The 25,668-nt window shown below is 34.7% G+C and overlaps 1 protein-coding gene across 14 annotated transcripts in view; it reads right to left on the bottom strand.

Moving 5' to 3' along the window:
• LOC106884182 (glutamate receptor-interacting protein 1) overlaps nt 1-25,668 on the bottom strand; it is a 542,605-nt gene that overhangs the window by 14,304 nt on the left and 502,633 nt on the right. For 4 of the 14 annotated variants that reach the window (XM_089349512.1, XM_089349553.1, XM_089349526.1 and 1 more), the window contains 2 exons: nt 22,827-22,969; nt 21,244-21,287 (listed from right to left, as the gene is read on the bottom strand). In XM_089349512.1, the coding sequence (XP_089205638.1) occupies nt 21,244-21,287; nt 22,827-22,969 (187 nt within the window). Of the gene's footprint in view, nt 1-9,443; nt 9,663-16,143; nt 16,174-17,562; nt 17,614-21,243; nt 21,288-22,826; nt 22,970-25,668 lie in introns of all 14 variants that reach the window. The other 10 variants (XM_089349488.1, XM_089349474.1, XM_089349485.1 and 7 more) reach the window with 4 other exon arrangements.

Below are 25,668 nucleotides of genomic sequence, written 5' to 3'. Positions count from 1 at the left end.
AATAATATATTTCAGTCACGTTCACCAAATATAATATAAATGTAATATATATATAACATATACATTGTTGATTACTTCTGCATGAAGGTGAGGCTTTAACTTAGATGGGGTCAAAACTTTGCCTGATGATGTAACCCACTATGATGAGAAAGAGAATAGAAGTTAGGCTTTCTCGCTGAGGGACTATGGAAATTGCTGAAAGCTTTTTAATTGAACTGTCTGTACTTTACACAAAGCTTGATGGATTTTCTGAGATTGATAATGATGACTTTAATAATCTCACTCGAAATACCATAGTTCAACACAATATGTGACATAGCCAATCTGATGACATTATCAGATACAAGTAACTTGGAAAAATCCCCAAACATTGATGCCTTTTAGTCAAGATTCTTAACTTTTATATAATTCTTTTAAGGGAAAGGATCTGTGGCAGTATCGAAACTGTTTTGGTTCATTCTTAAAATGAAACCAATGCGAGGGGAAATTCTGTTAAGGAGTGTCTAGTGCAGAGTATGTATTTCTCTGAACTTCACTATGCTGATGATCTTGCCTTCACAGATCATCAACTGTATGATGTATAAAACTTGTTAGCATCCCTTGAGAATACTGCAGCCAAAGTCAATCTGTTTCTCAATGAATGAAGACCACACAACTACTTTGAAGTTATTGGCCGAGACACACCATGAAATCAAAGATCTCCCATATTAATGTGGGACAGATTCCTGGCATAGTATTGTAAAATATACCTTGGCTGTGGTCACTTGAAAAATATACATTGCTTTATATATATACACACATCGTCATCATCATCATTTTACATTCGCTTTTCATACTGGTATGAGTTGGATGCATCATCATAGCTTAAATCATCAATTATTAGGAGCCACTGCTCCTAAAGGCAGAAGCTCATATATGTCATTTGGCTTAGTTTCTCTGGCTGGCTACTCCTCCTAATGCCAACCACTTTACAGTGTGTATCGGGTTCATTTTCTCATGGCACAAGAGAAGGTGAACAGTTGTCAGCAAACAGGTAACTATAAGGACTGCACAGCCCTATGCTTTCTCTGCTCATCAGTGTGTACAAGATATATCTCCTTGGCACCACTCAAGAGAGGTTGTCATGCTCACTAGTCCCTCTAGAAGTAGCAAAATTCATCAGCTTTCGATTGTGGAAACACCTCAAGAGGAGAGGCGGTAGCTTGTACACAGGAAATATAGAGAGTACTCAATAACCTAAAAGTTTTGGATCAAAGAGGAATAAGAAGGAATGTATGATGTGAAAGGCAGGATTCTTATCATTAGCATGTAAACAAATAACCTTGCCACTCTTCTATCTGGCAATAGCAGAGGTGGACAAAGATCAGGATGAGTGAGACACAGGCATGAGCAGGCGATGGACAGCAATAGAAATGACCTAGAATGAATAATATATCATCATCATTTTAATGTCAACTTTCCCATGCTTGCATGGGTTGGATGGAGTTTATTGAGGTGAGGCAGATTTGCTCTGGCTGGATGCAAAATGGTACTCAATTCAAAGAGAGGTAAATATTTAATGAGTACAGGAGTAACACATTAGCTATTTCAAGTTTCATGTTTGGATAGTGCAATAACCATACAGGCTGTATAGTATACAGCACATGAGCTGACCAATGTGCAGATTTAAATGACATGGCTACTTGAGGAAGAGAAAAAATTATGAAAAGAAAATATCATAAAACCTCTTAGATGCTTCCCTATACTCAGATTTTAACACTTACAAGGCCTCCCATAAATCAAATCAAAACCTAGGTATACAAACAAACTTGCCACTCCTTTCATCCTTAAAAACCTTAGTAATAGGAACTCTAACCTCTTCATCTAAAAAGATTTTTCATTAAAGCAGCCTTCTACTATAACAACAATAAATAAAATCTTCAATAGATGTTCCTTGAAAGTTTCCTACAGCTGCAGTCCAGTATAGAAAACATCATTTCACATAAGCTAACCAAGACTGCAGGAACAATCCAGATACTTGCCCACTAAACCAGGCATGCATGGCTAGCACAAGCATCTACAAAGCTGAAGTCCCCTCTATTCCATGAATTTAAATACACTGGCCTTTGTGAAAGTGACTTCCAAACAAGATATGCCAACCACCAGTTTTTTTTTTTCAAGCACATTGGAGAAAAGAAAAGCACAAAGCTAATTAGCTATAACTGGGCCCTCAAAAACAGCAGTATACCACATATCATTAGGTGGAGCATCATAGCGATCTAGGCTATATATTAATAAGTAAAAAAAGTGCAGGTTTTTATAGCCAAAAGTAAACACAACCTTATTAGACTGAAAAACTGCAGCAACATTCTAAACTTGAGATTAGAAATTTTTACAAGATGTGTGCATCTCAACAAGTACCTGTTATTGAACTGGAAGATGGATTAGGTACTCAGTTTAATGCACGCTAGCTTCCCTCCTATTTGACTACCCTCACTAGGCATAGTTTTTTTTTTTTAGATATAAACACAAAATTAACAATATTCTTCATTTAACAAGTTTAAGAACCATAACTTTATTCCCACTTCCCTTAAATTGTTCCTTAATAGTATCTTCTCGTTTTTTGTTGTAATTTTTCTCATTTCATTTTTTTTTCTGTGTGTGGGTGTGGGTGTGTGTGTGTGTGTGGGTGTGTGTGTGTGTGTGTCACTCATTTGAGCTTGAATGATTGCAGGTCTATACATAGTATGCAACGCAAACTCCACTGATTAATGCAAAATATGTCAGAAACTTAGTATGTCATGTATTCATTAAATGACACATATACAGGGTGGCCCAAAATTAGGCTTACAGTTATCTCAGAGGCACTTCAAATTTCTTTTAAAACATTTTATTACATTTAAATTTCTATCTTACAAACTGAAAAGGGAGCTGGAAAAATTAACATAGAATAATGGTTTCATATCTTTTTTTTTATAATTAAGATCTAAACTGTTAATATATGAATGCAAAAGAGATAGTTGAAAAACTGTAAACCTACTTTTGGGCCACCCTGAAAATATATATATATATATATATATTTATAGGTCTTGCACTTGTCAAGCAAGTGATTTGATCTAAGACCATATGTTGAAACTAATACAATTTAAGAATGGAAAACACATACTGGCTATTGCAAAACATACAAAGACTGTTAATTTTGCTAAAAACATAATTTGATGTCAGAATTTTCATCACACCAAATGTAATCTGGCCACTGATACTGCAACTACTTAAGTGAAATTAAGTCTTTGAATGGCTAATATGCGTCCATGCTGTAATTGTTATATATATATATATAAATATATCTTGGCTGATAATATTTTTACAGCATTCTCTTCAGTAAATTGGATGCAAAACTAATGAAATTAAATCTGTATTTCCTGATAATCAGGAATATGTATCCAGTGGCAGACTGGCCAGGTTGCAAGCTTGCTCAATGGCAAGTGGGCCCCTGAGCCATTAGAATCCATATATGGGGGTCCATGTTAGTATTTAAGAGGCCCATCCCCTCAAGTTTGAGAATTTTTTATTCACTCCTAGAAGAAAGCATTAATTATTTCAGCCTGGCTGTGTTTGTAGACAGTTCAAAAGAATACTTTAAAAAAAAAAAAAAAAATTAAATGATAGCATTGTAGTTATGGGTGGTCCCCCTTAGTCTTCTGGCAACCAATATTTTTAGACCCAGTCCACCACAGTATGTATCTAATAGTTTCCTTAATAAAATCCTCAATTAGAAATTCTTAAGATTGAATTTAGAAATTTTATTTTCAATATAGTATATGTATATTAAATCTCTATTAATATATGTCTCTGGTGAGTTATTTTTGCCTAAATAATTTGTTTGTGATTTAGCAATGATACATCAAAATATTTTATAATTTTATGAGATTTACTGTTGTAAATGTGGTAATTTTCTGGACTTTTCCAACAGAGTAGGCAATACGACAATATGCTACAAGACCCCTGATGAAAAGTGCCACATTTTTTGTTTACACATGTAACAGAGCATGAAAGCAAAATTTATTGAAATAGTTCTTAATAAAACATGATAGCAAAATTCTTGAAGTTTGATTGGATTGGCATTAGTTAATGCTAATCTAATCTAACCACTATTATATAAACAAACATGTCTCAATCTAGTTGAATGCAGATGGTGTTTACATAAAAGTGAGAGGTAAAAAGGAGCATGCTGATTGGCTAGATGTAAAGTATTATTTGGTCAGAAGATATGGAGCAGATTAAAGATACAATTTCAGAATGACAGCATATTAGCAGTAATAATTATCTCATATTCATTAATATAAATTAATATTACGTGTGTGTGTGTATGTGTATGTGAGAGAGAGAAAGAAAGAGAGAGAGAATGAGAGTGTACTGTGTGTGGAGTGGAGTTTCCTTTCTGTCAAGGAAACCTTTAGATTTTGTTATTTATATTGTTTACTAGTGATTACTTTTTAATTACATCCATACCTCTGTTCCACCTCTCTCTCTCTCTCTCTCTCATAAAATAAAAACGTATACATAAATGTTATTATCCATTCAATGGAAGAGATGAGTGTGGTTCCTGTGGGTCCTGCCACACAATTAGGAGGAGAGAAGTTTTCTTCAGCAAGCATCCAGGCAGCCATTTAAGCAATGATTGTTCTGCCACCACATCTTTGGTTAAGGAATAACTACAACTGATGTGAACTAACATTTGTGAACTATTTTCTTATTTGATACTGCTCGTGTGTGTGTGTGTGTGTGTGTGTGTGTGTGTGTGTGTGTGTGTGTGTGTTTAAATACATACAAACTCCCACCTGATGTTACATGTGTGTGTATATATATGTGGATGTAATACATATACACACACACTCATCTTAACATCCATTTTTCCATGTCTGCATGGATCAAATGAAATTTCTTGAGGTAGATTTTCTACTACCAGATGCCCTTCTTGTCACCAACCTATTTCCATATAAGGTAATATTTCCCATGTTTTCCTCTCCTCTGAGGATCCAGCTAGGGTGATTGCTCATGTTGCTTATTCACAAACCACATGGTCATGTGGGATGAGGAAGTATCTTGCAGTGACAAGGACCAATGAGAACACTACTCAAAGAGTTGCCCAGGATAACCCTAGCAAATACTGACAAATGGTAGATTCCGCAGTACACTGCACTAATGCATGTCTCCATACCTGATCTGGTTCTTCTACAAAGATGAACAGCATAATAGCCTGGCATGATTTCATAGAAGACTGCAAATGAAACACCACATGTATGATAGTGCCAGTTGTTTACAACTAGCGCCTCATGTCATGACAATGAGTCATAAATCCTCACACACACATATGCACAAACAGATAAACGTACATACAATGAGCGTCTTTCACTTTTCAACTACCAAATCCACTCTCAAGGCTTTACCTGACCTAACTATAGCAGAAGACACTCGCCCAAAGTAATGCACAATGAGTTTCAATCTGAAACCATATGGCTATTAAGGCAAACTTCTTTGTGTGAGTGTGTGTGCACATGAGTAAGGTTATGTCAATGTTTGTATCCTGTATGGCAAAAAGCATTGAGCTGCTAACTTGTTGTTTGTAACAATTACCCTGATCATCCATAAGCTCACTGATTTCAAAGCTAAGTGGAAAGAAAAATCCCTTAATTGAAAAACTGTTCAGTGTTGGTTGCAGGAAGGGCATTTGGCTCTTCAAACAATACCACAATAGGTATTCTTCTAACCCATGACAGCATGAAAAGACTAATATAAAACAGGCATATAGTTACATACACACACACATATATATCATCATCATCATCATCATCGTTTAACATCCACTTTCCATGCTAGCATGGGTTGGACGATTTGACTGAGGACTGGCGAACCAGATGGCTGCACCGGGCTCCAACCTGATCTGGCAGAGTTTCTACAGCTGGATGCCCTTCCTAACGCCAACAACTCCGAGAGTGTACTATATATATATATATATATATATATATATATATGTATATGTATATATATATATATATATATATATATATATATATATATATATATATATATATATCATCATATATCTTATGACTGTGTAGTTGAGAATTTCACTTCCCAACCATATGGTTTCAGCATCAATTCAATGGTGTGACATCTTTGGTAAGTACCAATCAAAACCTTGTGAGTGAATTTGATATTCAGAAACTGAAAAGAAGCTGTCAGTGAGTGAGTGAGTGAGTGAGTGTGAGAGAGAGAGAGTGTGTGTGCGTGTGTGTGCGTGTGCATGTGTGTGCGTGCATGCTTGCATACACATATATGTGCATTAAACAACTCTTAAGTTGTCCCACCTTCTAGGCTCCAATAATCATTTTGGTCCCGAGCCAAAACAAGATTCCTGTCAGTGTTGCAGAGTTCTCTTTCCTTCAATTTCATGACAATGATGCTTCTGTATGTAGTTTTTCAGCAGAGAAAGCTTTCACCTTTGCTGCCTGCTTTGCAACTGACTCCCTATCGTACACACTTGGCAAATGGCCTGGAGGCAATTCCATACTGTTGTACTCCTTCAGTTCTATCCCTTTGCACACACACACAAAGTATGAAAGTAATTTTGGTCACTTCAAGACAAGACCACCAGTCCTGATGGTGTCTCGTCCATCCACTTTACACACTGTGCCTACAGCTAGCCCCTATACTTATCGACCATTTCAATATATCTCTCTTTACTAGGATCTACCCAGATATTTGGGAACATGCTACACTGTATCACATCTCCATGAAAAACTACCTCTCTGACCCTGCCAACTATCACCCAATTGCATTCAATTCTAACAGATCTAAGCGAATGGAGACAGCCATTAAAGATGTCCTCTACTGCCTTGAGTCTCTCTCTCATTAATAACTACCAGTATGGTTTCTGTAAAGCCAAATTCACTAGTGATCTACATATCTCTATATGTGGCTTATGCAGTAGTGAGCTCTCATTGTGGAGGAATGTGGTGAAAGCAATGTTGATGCCCTCAACATCAGCAAAGCTTTTGATCATGTCTAATCAAAACTTCCTGTTTAGGACACCATCCATCTCTCATCTCTTGAAATGAGTTTCCCATCAAAATATATTATTACCGGATGTAACGATGGAGTTCATTCTGTTGCTCATTCTATAAACCCTGATATGCCTCGGGGTCTGGTTCTGTCTCCAGTTTCATACTTCCATACTTCATACTTCAATGTCTTACTTGCAACCACACTCAGTGACACACAGTTTTATGTAATGATTCAACTTTCCATTCCTCTCTAACACTCGCTAACCATACATCATCCATTCACATCTTGAACACCACATGACTTAGCACATACGAAGACCTTGAAAGTATACCCTTCAAAGGGATATGTCAGCCTTGTTCCTCTCAACAGCAAGAAAATACATATGCTGCTCATATCAAGAAAACAATATTCCACCACACTCCATTTAATCATGAGTAGCACTCGGTTTTCACTAATACTGAGGATATCTCTTAATAAAAGCACATCATTTACAAAGCTAGAATTGCATCCCAATAACTGGTTTTTCTCTTTAGAGCCAGAAGATGCTTCAGTCCTTAAAAATCATTGGTTCACTAAAACGCACTTGCAAGATGCACAATGGAATATTTGTTTCACATCTGAGATGGTCCTACTGCTGTTGCATACAAACTTCCTCGACAGCATCTAGAAAAGGGCCAGTACACTAATAGCTATAAGGTTACTCACAAATATCCTCCATCTTTCGGCCCATAAGTATGCTGTCTCCTCTGCCTGCCTTTTCTGTCGCTACATCAGCTTCTTGGAGCTGGCTGGGTTCATGCCGGTTTTATTCAAGTATTCCTATCCACTTGTCTTTCCTTCTCTCGACTCCACCAAGACATGCACTAGTCACAACACCAATGAGATGTATATTCTTGACATCATCATGATAACTATTATCACACATTATATATATATATAAAAATATATAGTTTTAGGGAAAAGAACCAAGTTTCAAGAACTCATCAATGAAAATCCACTATCACATATAGAAAAATTAATAATTAAAAGCACAATAAATGAGTATAATATAAAACAAAGTAAATATCATAAGATAAAGATACTATCTTTATCTTATGATATTTACTTTGTTTTATATTATACTTATTTATTGTGCTTTTAATTATTAATTTTTCTATATGTGATAGTGGATTTTCATTGATGAGTTCTTGAAACTTGGTTCTTTTCCCTAAAACTATATATTTTTATATATATTATAATCTATAAAGCTCAATTTAATTTTAATTTTTTATAAATTGATTTTAATTGAAGTTTTACCTGTAATTTTGGATTTTGTCCCTAATATTATATATATATATATATATATATATATATATATATATATATATATATATATATTTAATTATAATATGTATTTATTCTATCCTAATAAATAATAATTCTGATAGAATAAATGGGTTAATAGAAACCAAGGTAGCAAAGATCACAAAATAACTGTGGTGTAATTCCTGTTGGTGAGGCAGAAACTCCTTGATATTTTGGGTATTTGAGTATATTTAAAAATTTAAGGAATGGAGAAAGCGCATGTTATAAATGCATACTTTATTCCGACATATGTTTCGAAGAATTACAATTTATGCGATCCATAGGAATCGGCAATGTTAAAAATGTAAACTTCTCCTCAGGGAAATGCATGGGAATCATCTTAAACGTAAGACATTATGACCGAGTATGATAACTATAGTTGGATAATGTTATGACGTAATTCAAATCTCTAACGGTTTTTTCAAATGAATCACGTCATAACATTATCCAACTATAGTTATCATACTCGGTCATAATGTCTTACGTTTAAGATGATTCCCATGCATTTCCCTGAGGAGAAGTTTACATTTTTAACATCGCCGATTCCTATGGATCGCATAAATTGTAATTCTTCGAAACATATGTCGGAATAAAGTATGCATTTATAACATGCGTTTTCTCCATTCCTTAAATTTTTAAATATATATATATATATATATATATATATATATATATATATATATATATATATATATATATATATTACACACATACACAATCTATTAATGTGGAACTGTAACATTATCACATGCATGCTAAGAAGAAGTATACAAGTTGTTTTATTTTTTCTTGTGAAGGATGCAGCGCAAAGTTAAAAAAGAAATTAAAAACAACCAACCAGCATAGGAAGAAAAACTAATTACTTGGTTAATTGACTAAACATGAACAATTGAACAATTTGGCAGCAAAATAGGGGCAAATCCAAAGTCATTTACTGGTGCCAAAGTCCAAAATGTGAGTGTAGTAAATGTTAGAGAACAAAACAATGGAAGCAGTCTTTTAGCATCTAATTACTGAAGATTCTCAATATGCTAAAGATTACCAATGCTTACACCTTTTGGTCTGTTTTCTGTGTTGGTTTGGTAAGATTGGTATTTGAAGCTATTGACTGAACAAGTCTCATCCGAATGTCTGTAGTGGCTACCACGACTGTTCCTCTGGCTTGCTGATGCCGACGTCAGTGCCAAGGCCGAAGAGATTGGCCGGCGGCATCGAGCAGGCTGTCGTGACAACTGACGAAGATGGTGAGGTGGAGGAGGTGGAAGTTGATGCTGAAGCACAAAACAACCATTAAAGATAGCTGTACATAAGAGGGGAAACCCACCCCCTTGAAAACCTGCATAGATAGGGCTGTGTATTTCTGTGTGTGAATGTGTGTGTGTGTATGTATGTATGTATATATATATATATATATATATATATGTATATGTATACACACACAGGCATACACACCTGTATTCTCTGCTAAGAAGAATATCTGCATAAAGAAATTTACAGAACAAGGAGATTGAGAAGGAACACTGTAAAAAAAAAAATTATCAAAAAACAAAAAGTAATATTTTATTTCTTTGCTTTAAATTCATTGTCCCTTGTTACCATAAAAGGAGAGTTATCTCTGTATCACTGTGGGCAATAATTTGAAATCTTGTCAAAATGTGCTTGAAATCTTAACTGTAGTTATCTAAAATGTTGTTGCATTGAGTAAAGTCAAGGTCTTTCTGATTTACTCAGACTATAATCAAAAGAATTTCAGCAAAAGTGATCCTATTTTTTTTTATTCAGACAGTAGTTCTAGTACCACATTATCCAAAATGTCTTTCCCTGTTAAAATGTAAGGTGTAATTTTTGGGAGATTCGTTGCTATTTCAGCAGGTAGGGTGATTGCAAAGAAGATCCCTCAAAACTTCTGTTAAATCATTGGTGATACCCTTTTGATACCAACCTGATTGAGACTACTCCTGGTTCTATGACACAAACTTACTGTTTTAAAGAGATCAAAATTGAAACCTTCCATGAAAATTTTATGTTAATTCATGTTCCAAAGACCAACTTAATTATGACAGTTATTTTAGCAAATTCTTCACTATTTTCAAAATTAACTGAAACAAAGGCTGTGTGTTTCTGATAGCAAAAAGGTTAAATCATTTTTTGGAAGTATGTTTACTACATTATTTAAACTTCATATTTGATATGCTTGTACCGAAATGATAGTGAGACTCCTGAATACATTATCCAAACTTTGACCAGTTTGAATAGTGTTTTTGACCAGTTTGAATAGTGTATTTGACCAGCTCATTGAAATATGGGTTTAGTTGAAACATCACGTACAGGGTGCATTATTTTCTTTTAGGAAACCCCTTTCAAGAGCTCTAACTTTCTTCTTACATTTTTTTAAATGTTACTTTTTAAATAATGTCAGATATTGGGTTGACTCAGCAAATAAAAAGTCACGCTGTAATCATTGCCTCAAAATAGCCACATAGTAATACAGAGAAGGATTGTGAAAGTTTGAAAGAAGCTGGAAGCTGCTGATAGGGATCCAATATCAGCAGCTAGTCGCAAAATGCATGCACAGGGTTCTAATAGCATCCGAACATGTGACTTTGTGCAGAAAGTCCAGGAAATAATTGATAAAGCCTGGGAAAGTCAATCAGAGCCATTATGAAAGACCTCAAGGTCTCAGAATGCATCCTTGGTAGACTTGTGCATGAGGACATCCGATACAAGACTCATGTGATGCAAAGGTTTCAATCTATGTCAGATGTGACAAGAGTGAATTGTTCAAGCTGTGCAAAGCGCTCGTTAAACAGCAAGAGGCTGGAATGCTTTGGTGTTTCTCTGATAAGAAAAACTTCAATCAGGACCAAAAGGTAAACTAAAGGAATGACAGAAGGTTATGCAAGAGACCTGAATGAGGTTCCAACAGTCATGCATGGGGCTTAGCAGTCAATGTCACTGTTTACACAGAGATGTTGGAAAAAGTTATGAGGCCCTGGATAGACAAAGTATAGAACAGAAGACTTTACGTCTTCCAACAAGACTGCACCATTTCATAAAGGTAGGACAATTCGAGGTGGATATGTGCCAATCTCCATGATCATGTTCTCCCAGACACAGCCTCTTAACTCACCAGACCTCAATCCACTGGACTATTACATAAGGGGCATAGTCAAGACGGAGGTCAATCGACACTCCCATAACATTATACAATCTCTCAAGTCTCCCATAAAAAGCGCTATGTCCAAAAAAGTGATAAAGACTATTTGATTTGTTCGTGTATTGAAGCAGCTATTGGTGTTAATGGCAGATTCATTGAATAGGTTTGATAAAAGAATTCTCAAGATTATTTGTATCAGTTTGTTTCCAGTGTCTTTTTTTTTAAATTCATAGAAATGACCTCAAAAACCTGACACACCTACAATATTCCAGGTGTTCAAAGGTATAACCAAAATGGTTAGCATCAGGAAAGGTATTTGGCCATAAAACATTGCCAAAATAGTCCTAATAGACAAAAAGATAAATGTTATATATATATATATATATATATATATATATATTCGCCATGATAGATTGTTGACCACTACATTTATATTTTTTTTTCGCTCCTTGTTTCTTTCTGTGTTCCTTTCAGTTGAAGAGCGTAGGCTCGAAACGTTAAAGACTTTCTCTATTACCGAGCGTTATACTAATACATTCATTTGTTGTTTACAGCACCTGTTTCGTCTGTTGTTTTTTTCGTAAATTCTCATATATATATATATATATATATATATATATATATATATATATATCTGTGACAACAAATGAAATTTATAGAATGGATAGCAAGAAAACCTGTAAGATACCAATGGAATCAATGACAAATGATGTTTTTTTTATGTCAAATTATAAAGAACTAAATTGGTTAAAAGTATAAAGTTATGAAAACTCTTATATACAGAAACTAGCTAGATCAACTAGTCTAGTTGTTATAAAATTAACTCTGCCTATCACAGATATTTGTCTTTAATCCTTTTGATACCAAACCATCTGAGACTGTCCCTGATTCTTTGATACAAACTTCATCTTTTAAGGTGATTTAGAAATAAAACTGTCCATCAAAATTTCATGGTAATATGTAGTCACAGTGAGTCTCGTAGAGCATAGAATATAAAAAGATAAATAAATGTGTATGCGTATCAATAAGTAAGAACAAAAGAAAGCAACTACAGGCACATTACATATAGTAATAATAATAGTAACAATAACAACAATAATAATGATAATAATAATAATAATAATGCTTTCTACAACAGGCACAAGGCCCTAGACTTGCCCTAAACCACTACAAGTTGTGGTAACATAATCAGGTAGTGAAAATGCTACATTAGAAACTGTGTGAAACATGGGGGCTGGAGAGAGGCAAGACATGGTGTGAGCACAAGCCGCAGAGAGTGGCAGGCTCGGAGAATTCCTAATACAAACAGATCAGGTGCTAGAGCATAACAGACCAGACCAAGTGGTGGTGGATAAGATGCACCACATATGCTATATAGTTGATGTTTCATGCCCCTTTGACCCACAAATAGTCAAGAAGGAAGGCAAAAACATAGATAAATACAACCCTCTTAAATATGAAATAGCCTGGCTATGGAAAATGAAGAAGGTGAATATAAAGGAAACTGGAATAGAGTGCCCAGTAGAACTATTACAAAAGGTTTGCCTCTTTGGCGTGGCCAAAATAATCAGGAAAGTATTAGATAGCTAGCCCACTATGCATGTAAGACTCCAGGAGTCCCGACAAAACATGCCATAAAAAGAAATAAAAATAGTAATAATCCTTTCTACTATAGGCACAAGGCCTGGAATTTGGGGAAGGGGACTAGTTAATTACATCGACCCCTGTATTTCACTAATTTATCAACCCCGACAGGATGAAAGGCGAAGTCAATCCTGGTGGAATTTGAACTTAGAAAGTAAAGACGGACAAAATGCCACTAAGCATTTCACTTGTTATGCTAATGATTCTGCCAGCTTGCCAAATAATAATAATAATAATAATAATAATAATAATAATAATAATAATAATAATAATGCCCTGGTGTAGTACCAGGCAGTGGGTCTCATGGCTTCTGATCTTGATTGATTGGAAGTGTTATTATGTACATTGTTTTGTTTTGGTATAAAAGATGGGCAACAGCAAATATTCTGCTCAGTACCACAGATTTGCTTGTCAGTTGTTTGACCTTCACCAGTTGAGCATGTCCCTTGGTGGCTGATGATATGTGCATCTCTGATCATGAGTAAAAGTAGTTGGGGAGCATCATAGCCATGGTGATAACTTGTTTTCAATTAATGGGCTCAGGTCAACACAAAGGAGATACACATATATCTATCTTTCTGTTCATCTATCTATCTATCATATATATATATATATATATATATATACAATTAATAAGAGGAATGACCACTAAAGTGGATTCCTATATGCTAAACATAGACGTCAAATCGCCTTACCACAAAGAGTGTGTTCTCAAGAAAAAAATCTCAGCAAACACCAGAATGTATAAATAAGCAAGAAAAATGTCTTGCTTATTTTTACATTCTGGTGTTTGCTGAGATTTTTTCTTGAGAACATACTCTTTGTGGTAAGGCGATTTGACGTCTATGTTTAGTATATAGGAATCCACTTTAGTGGTCATTCCTCTTATTAATTGTAATATAATTTTTAAATGTGTATCTCCTTTGTGTTGACATGAGCCATATATGTGTGTGTATGTGTATATATGCACACACATATGCTCATATGTACATATATATATACAATGAACCTCTAGTTTCTGTTGATCAAATTTTATACATGGCATTGGTCAACTCAACCAATATCTATCATAGAAAATAGCTGACAGTGTCCATGCAGTCGAAATGAACACTAAACCACATGGTATCAAAATGAATTTCTTAATCATATGTCCATGCCTGCACCCATATATATATATATACATATATATATATATATATATATATATATATATATATAAATATATATATATATATATTTACACCCACGTGTACACACACAAGGTTTTAATTGTTTTCCTTGTTTATTTAACAATATCAATGTCTGTTGTCTTAATTTTACTCTTGTTACTTGAGAGATATGTTTTTATCGCATGCAAACTGCTGACACGCAATAAAAATGTGATACTAAAATTACTCAGAGTGATTTATTGCATAGAGTATGTCAATATTAGAGCTATTTATGTAAAATAGAAGAATTTTTAATTAAAAATAAAACTTAGTTGAGACAAAAAGATTCTATGAATGTTTATTTTTTGTTTATATTCTACTTCAAATAAAGCAATAGTAAATTCAAAACGACTGTATTTATATACTTTCAGAGTAAAAATATTCTGGAAATTATTATGACTTATATATGGTAGCTTATTCAGGAAATTGTGGTTTATGAATGATTGTAGAGAATTTTCTTTATCAACAATCAGAAACATCATAGAATTAGTGCTGGGTTTAAGAATATGCTAAACAAACTTTGGTTTAGGGCCTTACAAATCATAAAGGCTTCAAAATAATTGAAAAGCACATGTTTTTAAATCTTGGGAGACCTTTTGGTCTATTTTTTTTTTTTAACAAGGAACACCTAAGGGTTATAGTTTAGGATGAGATGATGTCTAAATCTAGCAGTGCTAAATCTATATATGTCTATCCTGGAAGAATGCCTTAAATTGCACACTTACCTAACTGAACTTAGTCTAAGAAATAGCTCTCAAGATCAAAAGCTGAATGCACAAATACCTCTTGTCACACCTTCAACAATACAGTGAACCATTGATTGGGATGTTGGATCTACTTTTGAGTTATCTTCAACCTGTCTTCAGTATGTCCATTGCTTATGAATGCATTATTTTTAAACCATTCATTTTCTCCTTTTTTTACAACTTAATATGATGCTTCACTGGCACAATAATATAGCCTGAAGCAAAATATTTGCCCCCAAAAATGGTCGTGTATGCTGTCAAATAGCTCTATCTACCTGTGTAGATATTCACTATAGGTTAGTGAAGGTTATTGCTGTTGTAAACAGTGAGACCACCGATGAGCAGGGTACCAACTTCAAATTCACAAATAACTATGTCTCACTCACACACACACACACAAGCTAAGAAGCAGATATTCTAATTATGCTACATGAAGACAAAATCTTTAATGGTGAGCCAGAAGTCCAAGGAGTTATGAGATTTAGGTGATATCAATGGCTTTCTGAATTAGGAACACCATCCTAAAATGGATTGGGAGAAAATACTGATAGAAACATTTTTGTCAGTCTAACATGATGAATACTGAACTTTATGGAAATAGACCCAAATTAGCCGTCAGTATTAGCAAATCATTGCCAAAAATTTACCAAATTTTAGTTTCTAAAGGTGGATAAAATTCTTGTAGAGCAATGGATCAGTGCCACCACACACACTACTACTACTACCAATATATTCCTGTTATAGCTATTGCAACTGCAATGAATATCACATGGTAGAAATGTAAGCATTTTGAAGAATATAATTAAGCACGATAAGATGGAGAGCACATTTGAAGATACAAGCCAGGGGAATGAAAAAAAATCATACATAATTTGAAATATAGTAGTTTGTATCAATAGAGGGATGGGGGAAACTGTTAAGCCATGAGCTTCTTGGTAAAAGAAGAAATACAAAACAAAACAAAGAACCCAAAATCATAAACCATTGATACACTCACAGTTACTTGGTGGCGCAGTGGTGACGCTTGCTGAAAGAAATTTGAAGTGATTTAGTACCGAATGAAGATAAAGACAAAAGTGAATATCATTATTTAAAAATGATTTTTACTTCAGAATACTTGATCTCAACAAACAGTACTTAATATTTACAAATTATCATGGGTTTGACTCTTTTGGGACCACATTTCTAAGGAAATAAATACTCTCTATAGGCTTTAGTTAATTTTTTTAAATAATCAAGTATTTGAAGCAATTCACTACATTTACATATAAATATATAGAAAGAGTTTTGTATAATAGAATCAAAGGCTGTCTCAGGCAGGTTGGTATCAAAAGTGTTAATATCTGGTGCTAGCTATGTCTATCACAACTGACTGTTGAAACTATATAAATGTAGATGAACAGGCCATCACTTTTCCTTGATCTAAGTACACACATATAGAGATAATTAGGTTAGAGAATGAACTTCTCTTCAGCATTTGTGTGCATGTTTGTGCGCTCCCATTCATGCATCTGTTGGTTGGTCAGTCCATTCATCACTCCTGCCATCTATTCATCAAAGAACGTTTGGGACTAAGGGAGGATAATATAAAGTTGGCAATAATAGACATGCCTTTTAATACACAAATGGTTCTTAGATACGCCACCATGAAACAGAAAAACATTACAATTATGCACGAAATAAGCTTGCTCAACAGAAGAACTGAGAGGATGTCCCACTGCAGGCACCAGAATAAATTCCCTTTTTAAGACTTGTCTGAACTGCAAACAGGGTAAACAACCTATTAAATAATGTCAGTGAAAATAGCAGTGGAACTCAAAACTGCCAACACCAACAGATCAATGAAACAAAGTAATCAGCAAATTAGATCATAGAAAAGAACAACAGTTTAAAGACACCACATAACAAATATAAACTCCTTACAGAATATATCAAAAACAATTTTCGTAACTTTATATATAAAATTAGAAGTTATAATGTTGACAGACTTCAAAGCAGACAATTTCACAAAACAGGATATTAATTACATAATTAACAAGCAGATAGAGAATGACTATTGAATTGGCCAATAAATAAATGATAAACAAATAAACAACTTTGACAAAACAAGATATAAGAATACAGTTGACAAGCAGAAAGAAAAAGATGACTGAATTAGTCAATAGAAAACAATAAAAAGATAATTCAAGAAAAACAAATTTACAGATGCATAATTTTGGTAAAAAAAACGTAGACATACAACAATGATGCCAACCAACAAAAAATAGAACCACCAATAAATTGACAAATGAAATGACAACAACTATAGAAAATATTTCAATAAAACAACAACAAAACAGCATTAGAACCCAACCAATTAAAAAAAAGATAGCCATAGACAAAAGGAAAAACCAGCTTCAAAGTATATAAAACCAACCTGAATACCGAAAGAAGACAGTTCTTGCCTGATGATTTCAGTGGCATGAAACTTGAGTCACAAGAAAAATAATTTAGTTTAAATAGAAAAATATATGAAGAAATAGAATCAACACAATAAAAATAAAGTAAAACTGTTTCTAACTTGCTTAAGATATGTTTTTATTGTATCAGTCTTAAACCTAGAAGCATGAAAAGGAAAGTTAGCTTTTGCAGAATTTGAACTGAGAATATAAAAAGCCAAAACTTAATATTTGATAGGATTTAGTCTGAGATTAGAGAGAGTATTTGTGTCTTCTTGTCTAATCCTCATATGATTGTTGTAAATGAATGTCATTCATTTCCAATACTGTGCAAAAACATGTTTGGGCATGGGGAAATATTGTTTTGCTTGGAAAGAGGTAAGGATCAGTAATAGGAAGAGCATCTGGCCACAGAAAATCTGTTTCAATAAACTGTCCAACCCATGCACACATGGTAAAGCAGACATTTAAAATTATAATGATGTACTTAGCCAAACATTTTGGAGTAAAGTGTAATCAATTATATGAAGTCCAGTACATTGAGTGGTAGTTCAATTTACTGATCCTGGAAGGATGAACGGTAAAGCTGACCTTGGTGAGATTTAATCTCAGAAGTTGAAGGCGCAGGAGTGCCTGTGTGGTAAGTAGCTTGCTTACCAACCACATGGTTCCAGGTTCAGTCCCACTGCATGGCACCTTGGGCAAGTGTCTTCTACTATAGCCTCGGGCCGACCAAAGCCTTGTGAGTGGATTTGGTAGACGGAAACTGAAAGAAGCCCGTCGTATATATGTATGTGTGTTTGTGTGTCTGTGTTTGTCCCCCCACCATCGCTTGACAACCGATGCTGGTGTATTTACGTCCCCGCAACTTAGCGGTTCGGCAAAAAGAGATCGATAGAATAAGTACTAGGCTTACAAAGAATAAGTCCTGGGGTCGATTTGCTTGACTAAAGGCGGTGCTCCAACATGGCCACAGTCAAATGACTGAAACAAGTAAAAGAGTAAAAAAGAATCTAATGAAATACTGCATGGCATTTCATCCAGTGAGCCAGCAATTCTGCCATCCATTACTTTTATGATAATAGTTGTTAGTAATTTAGGTACAAGACCTGAAAATCTAAGGGTGAATGGGTTAGTCAATTATGTTGATTTCAGTACTTAAGTGGTACTTAATTTTAGCAACTTTGAAAGGATGAAAGGTAAAGTTAACCGTGGTGGAATTTGAACTCAGATCATTACAATGGACAAAATGCCGCTAAGCATTTTGGCCAGCGTACTAATGATTCTGTCAGTTTGCTGCTCTAATATAATAATAATAACAACGGTCTCTAATTCTGGTACAAGGCCAGCAATTTCGGAGAAGGGGATAAGTTGATTACATTGGCCATGGTATTTTACTGGTACGCATTTTATAAACACCGAAAGGATGAAAGGCAAAGTCAACCTTGGCGGAATTTGAACTCAGAAAGCAAAGCTGGAAGAAATGCCACTAAGCATTTTGTCTGGCATGTTAATGATTCTGCCAACTCTCTGCCTTAATAATAATAATAATAATAATAATAATAATAATAATCATCGTCGTTTAACGTCCACTTTCCTGGCTAGCAGGGGTTGGACGATTTGACTGAGGACTGGTGAGCCAGATGGTTGCACCAGGCTCCAATCTGATCTGGCAGAGTTTCTACAGCTGGATGCCCTTCCTAATGCCAACCACTCTGAGAGTGTAGTGAGTGCTTTTACGTGCCACCGGCACGAGGGCCAGTCAGGCGGTACTGGCAACGGCCACGCTCAAATTGTATTTTTTACATGCCACCTGCACAGGAGCCAGTCCAGCGGCACTGGCAACGACCTTAATAACGACACTGAGGATGACGATGATTTATGATATAAGCACAAGGCTACACATTTTGTGAGTAAAGGACAGTTGATATTGACTATAGTATTTGTCTGGTACTTATTTTCTCAACCCATAAAAGGCAAAAACGCAAAGTCAACTTTTGGTGAAATTCATATTCAGAATGTAAAGACAAATAACTATATACTGCAAAGGATGGTGTCTGTTGCTCTACCAATTCTACCATTCCTACCTGCTTGTCATAAAAATAATAATGACGAGGATGATGATGATGATGATGGTTTCAAATTTTGGCACAAGGCCACCAAGTTCAAGGGTGAGAGTAAGTTGATTACATCAGCCCCAGTACTCAACTGGTACTTATTTACAAAAGATGAAAGGCAAAATAACCTCGGCAACATTTGAACTTGTATCATAAGTCCAGAGGAAATGCTGCTAAGCATTTTGTCCAGTGCAGCAATGATTCCACCAGCTCGCAGTCTTAATAATAATAATAATAATAATAATAATAATCATAATAATCCTTTCTACTATAGGCAGGCACAAGGCCTGAAATTTTTTTTTTGGGGGGGGGAACTAACCCTAACCCTAACCCTAACCCTAACCCCGAAAGGATGAAAGGCAAAGTCGACCCCGGCGGAATTTGAACTCAGAACGTGAAGATGACAAGATGCAGATAAGCATTTTTCCAGGCATGTTAACAATTCTGCCAGCTCACTGCCTTAGTAATAATAATAATAATAATAGTAATGATAATAATAATAATAATAATAATAATAGTAATGATAATAATAATAATAATAATAATAATAATAGTAATGATAATAATAATAATAATAATAATAATAATAATAATAATAATAATAATGATCAAAGCCTGAAATTTCAAGGGAGGGGGCTAGTCGATTACATCAGCCTCAATACTTAACTGGTACATATTTTATCAATCCCCAAAAGACTGAAAGGTGAAGTCAACTGCAGCAAAATTTGGACTCAGAATGTAAAGACAGACAAAATGCCATTAAGCATTTCGTCCGGTGTCTTAACAATTCCGCCACCTTGCTACCTTAATAATGATTGTTTCAAATTTTGGCGCAAGGCTAGCAATTTTTAGGAGGAGGTGGTTAGTCAATTACATAGATCCCAATACATGATACACTTTATTTCATGGATTTCAAATAAATGAAAAGGAAAGTTGACCTCAATGGGATTTGATCCTAGAATGTAAAGTGCCAAAAGAAAGACAACAAGGCATTATTATGTCCAATGCACCAGTAATTCTGTCAGCTCACAGCTCTACCGTTTCAAAATTTGACACAAGATTGCCAGTAGGTTTGAGGGGAGGGAGTCAGTTAATACCATCAACCCTGCTTCTTGACTGGTATTTTATTTCGTCGATCCTGAAAAGATATAAAACAAAGCTGACCCCACTGGGATTTGAACCCAGATGATACAGAGCCGAAAGTAATACCACAAGGCATTTTGTCTAATGTGGTAATAATTCTGTTAGCTTGTTGCCTCATGGTTTCAAACTTTGACATGAGGTCAGCGACTTTAAGAAGAGGGGTAAGTTGATAACATCAACCCTTCTATCTGACTGGAACTCTATTCTATTGACCCCAAGAACTTAAAGAGCCAAAAGAAATATTGCAAGCATTTTGACCAATGCTTTAATAATTCTGCCAGCAGAAACCTCCATATTGTTCAGGGAACTGTAAAACCCTGTATTTCTTAACACGTTTCATTCACAATTAAAGAAGGGATACTTTTCGAAGTAAAATAACTGTAAATCAAAAATACTTACGGAATAACCTCTCTTGCCATTTTCAAACCTTTTCTTTGTTGTAGCTTTAAAATAATAGATAGATAAATATATAAGTAAGAATTAAAAGTAATAAGATATTTAAAAAAGATGAATGCAAAAATGCTAAGTTTAATGTACAGAATTTTTACGAAAATATAAATGAAAACCCATGCACAGAAATTCTTTATTATATTAACCTTTTATCTTTTATCTGTCTGTCATTGGATCGTGGCCATGCTGGGGCACTGCCTTGAAGTATTCAGATAAACAACTCGATCCTTGTATTTATTTTCTGGCTTTCTCAGACCTGGGCCCTTGTGTCTAACTTTACCCTCCACTTGCGCTCCTGAGCATAAAAATAGTTCCATATTCTTTTACTACACATGTTATTCATTACCTACTCTACCAGGAATCCAGCAGGGATGACGTCCAACCTATTCCTGTTATAGTGGGAATACTGTGTGATACTGAATAGTGGGAATACTGTCTGGCGCTTATTCTACAGGCCTCTTTTGCTGAAACACTACGTTCCAGGGATGTAAACAAACCAACATCAGTTGCCAAGTGGTGGTGGGAGACAAATACCAAGATGCATGCTCACACACACATGATAGGCTTCGATGCAGTTTCTGTCTACCGAATTCACTCACAAGGTTTTGGTTGGCCAAAGGTTATGGTAAACAGCACTATCCCAAGGTATCACACAGTGGGCCTGTACCGGAGACCATGTGGTTACAAAGCAAGCTTTTTAACCGCATAGCCATTCTTGCACATTTAAGACAACATCTCATGATTTATTGTAATACAATCAAACTGTAAACACAATCAATCCTTCTTCAACATGTTTAACTCTTTACAGGAATTGCAAGTATGAGGAGTAAACTAAAGGAAACAACTCAATAAAGAATCAGACAAGTATCACAGACTCAACTTCCAAAGATCTGTCTACTCTTTCTATGATAAATATATTTGCCTGCCTGAAACAGATTGACCTGAAGTTGATCTGGTTTAGAGAAAGCATATCATTTATAAGGTTGCAAATGATGAAAGGACTTTGACAGACTTAGCTAATTGATTGACTAACTGACTGAATGACTAATCAAACAATCGATTAGTTAATTGGTTAAATATTTAACCAATTGATAAGTAAAAATAAAGAAGTGAAACACAACCAGTGTGTGTGTTATTATTGGCATAATAATGGCCCTCCTGTGATACAACAGAATATGTCTCAATGCATAAGTTCACATCAAGAATCTTACAAACCAAATACAAAATCAAAATAATATATGGAAATATATAAGAATTCCTCAAACATTCTCAAATGATGCTTGCATAGAGACATTTTTATATAAGAACTATTAAACTCTTCAGCTATTTATCTTTTCTTTAACTGGTATAATACAGTGATATATTACTACCTAGAGTCCTGGACTGGCATTATAATAGACTAGAATGAAGCACATGGAATGGAATAAATAGATGCTAACTAACCAACTAATTCACCACCCAGAAGTTCCACTACATATTGATACTAGTATCGAAAAAGAAAGAGAAAAAAAAAGACCTATTTCTTCACTTACTTTTTTCTACAGTTCGAGAGATTTTTAACGTCACTAAATCTCCAGCAAGCTGCAACATGTTTATAGCTTCAGACAAATTACATCCTCTGGTTGTGTTGCCATTAATTGCCAGAAGCTTGTCTCCAACATGGATGGCACCAGTTCTAATCAAATAAAAATGTAAAGAATAAAAGATAAATGGAAAATTTTGTGTAGAAAGAGAAAGAACGATGTAAAAGATGGTTTGTTTTGTATATTTTTTTCCTGTTCAACAACAAACATCAAAACATGTTTATCTTGAACAACAAGTGTTTATGAAATATATTGATAGGTTTCAATGTATGTCTATGCGTGTTAGTTGAGCTTACTATACACACACGTATATATGGAGAGAAGGGTGCATACACACTGACACTATCTACACACAACACACACACATACACGAACACATACATACACACACATACAAACGTGGTCAGTTGTGGACTTAATAGAATATTGGATTGAATACTGTGCAATATTTGTTCAGCTTCTCTTCACTCGGAGTTCAAATGCCAACGAAGTAAACTTTGTCATTCATCTTTTTTAGTGTAGATAAAATAGTCTCAGGTGATGGATTAGCAGGATTGTTAGAACATCAAGTGGTATGCCTTGTAGTATTTGGTTTGGTGCTGTGGATTCTAAGTTCAAATCTTGCCTCGTGTTACCAAGATAAAAAAATTGAGTCCGATACGACCTGACGAAATTCCTGATAGGCTTGGAAAGCCCTAAAGCAATGGCTCTGGTATTTTATTTTAATCACTCAGCACACCAGCTGGCAGGAGAAAATGCAAGAAGACCTTCATATTCCGTACATCTTCTCCCCTATCATCCATAAGAGTTGCTTTGGTCCAATTGTAGAATATCTGTCATGTCCACAGAAGATGTGGGTTCAAATCTCATGGGCAGCCTTTTCTCATTTCTCATTTTCTATCCAAAAGAGGTTTTAACCCAATATTTACCTATTATTACTTTATCTACTTCAATTTCCACTAATAAAAATTATATATACATGTGTGTGTATGTGTGTACAACACAGACACATGTATCCCACACATATATAAGGGGACAAGGGTTATTTTGAAGTTTCATGGTAGGTGGCTTCTTAAACTGTCAGGATATTGAAAAGATCACAATTGTGTGGTGAGAGACCTTAGCAAACCAACAATTAATTAACTAATTAACAATAAAGAAATGAACAACAACCAGTGTGTGTTTTTATTAGCAAAATGCCCCTTCTGATATATAACTGAGAGTGTGCATATACACATGATATCTTGTCATTTTCTTTTGCTTGAGTTAACCAATATTTTGCAAGTAAAATTGAGTCAACAAAAACTATATAGAAGCTCATCAGATGGACTACACATGTAATTTAAAGGCACAGCCTTGTCACACACTGTGTCATGTTGATTCCAACTGGGAATCATATCATGGTGACATATATCTTGTGCAATGCTCATCCACTAACATTCAAATTCAATAAGCAGGTAATCAGTTGATTGAATAACAGAATACTTATTAGTACCAACAAAGATCCATCCATCCATCCACACAGCACACAGATGTGCAAGTAAGAAGGGCAGTAACTCTGAATAAGAACTACTTTGGGCATTGAGACTCCTCCAAGCCATGCCTGCATGGAAAAAGGAAGTAAAAATGATAACAATGACACACACACACACATAAACAAACACATGTATACACATACAATGTACACAGACATAAATATTTACATACTGTGTTTTGAGATGTTAAAAGAAAATAATCCATATATTTTTTCATTTGTTTCCACAAAATGAAAATACATGCAGATTTAACATCAAAATATAAACTACTTGCTACATATGGGGTGCATGGCTAAACAATATTTTTGGCCTCAGGAACTGCCTGAAAGTCATAAATAGAATTTAAAAGGTAGGGTTAATAAGACTTTATAGGATTTAAAAAGGAAATCATACATGAGTGTCTGCATATGTGCATGCATTTGTACATGTGTACACATGCAGTTTTCAGGTTAAACATAACCATACTTAGAAGTCTAAATGTATCAGTCATTGGACTGCAGCCATGCTGGAACACTGACTTGGAGGGTTTTATTCAAACAAATTGATCTAGGTACTTTATTTTAAAGGCTGGTATTTATTCTATTGGTCACGTTTGTTGAATCACCAAGTTTGGGAATATAAACAAAGCAACACCTGTTGTCAAGTGTTCACAGGGTGACAAAAACAGATCCAAAAACACATACACACACAGGCATATACATACATATATATATATATATGGGCTTCCACACAATTTCCACCTGTCAAATTCATTCACAAGGCATGTATCAACTCAGGTCTATAGTAAGAAGACAAATGCCCAAGATGCCATGCAGTGGGACTGAACCTGAATTAGTATGGTTGCAAAACAAGCTTTTTAACCACACAGCTATGGTTCCACCTATATGTCAATAACCATGATTTCAAAATTGTATAAAGATTACAAACATTCAACATGGTGAGGAAAAATATGAAAATACATAATTATACTTTTATTTATACTGAAATACAAATGTTAAAGCAACATTTAATCTATGAATACTACACTATTCCTGCAGTTTTTCTATTTTCTATACAAACATAAATAAAATCTGATAATATTCCATAAGATAAAACGTACTTAGAATAACAGAATGACTATTCCATGTGTTTGTTTTTAATCATGAAATCTTTTTGAACCACACGATGTATTCATACATCATATATTGTAATACAGTATAAATAAGCTTATGGTGTTCACAGATCAGATATTATTATTAATGGAATGTTGAACCGTA

The sequence above is a fragment of the Octopus bimaculoides genome, chromosome 1, assembly GCF_046866305.1.
Source record: "Octopus bimaculoides isolate indiv1 chromosome 1, ASM4686630v1, whole genome shotgun sequence".
NCBI lineage: Eukaryota > Metazoa > Mollusca > Cephalopoda > Octopoda > Octopodidae > Octopus > Octopus bimaculoides.
The sequence above is the reverse complement of the archived record's forward strand: the minus strand, read 5'-3'. Positions and strand labels throughout refer to the sequence as shown.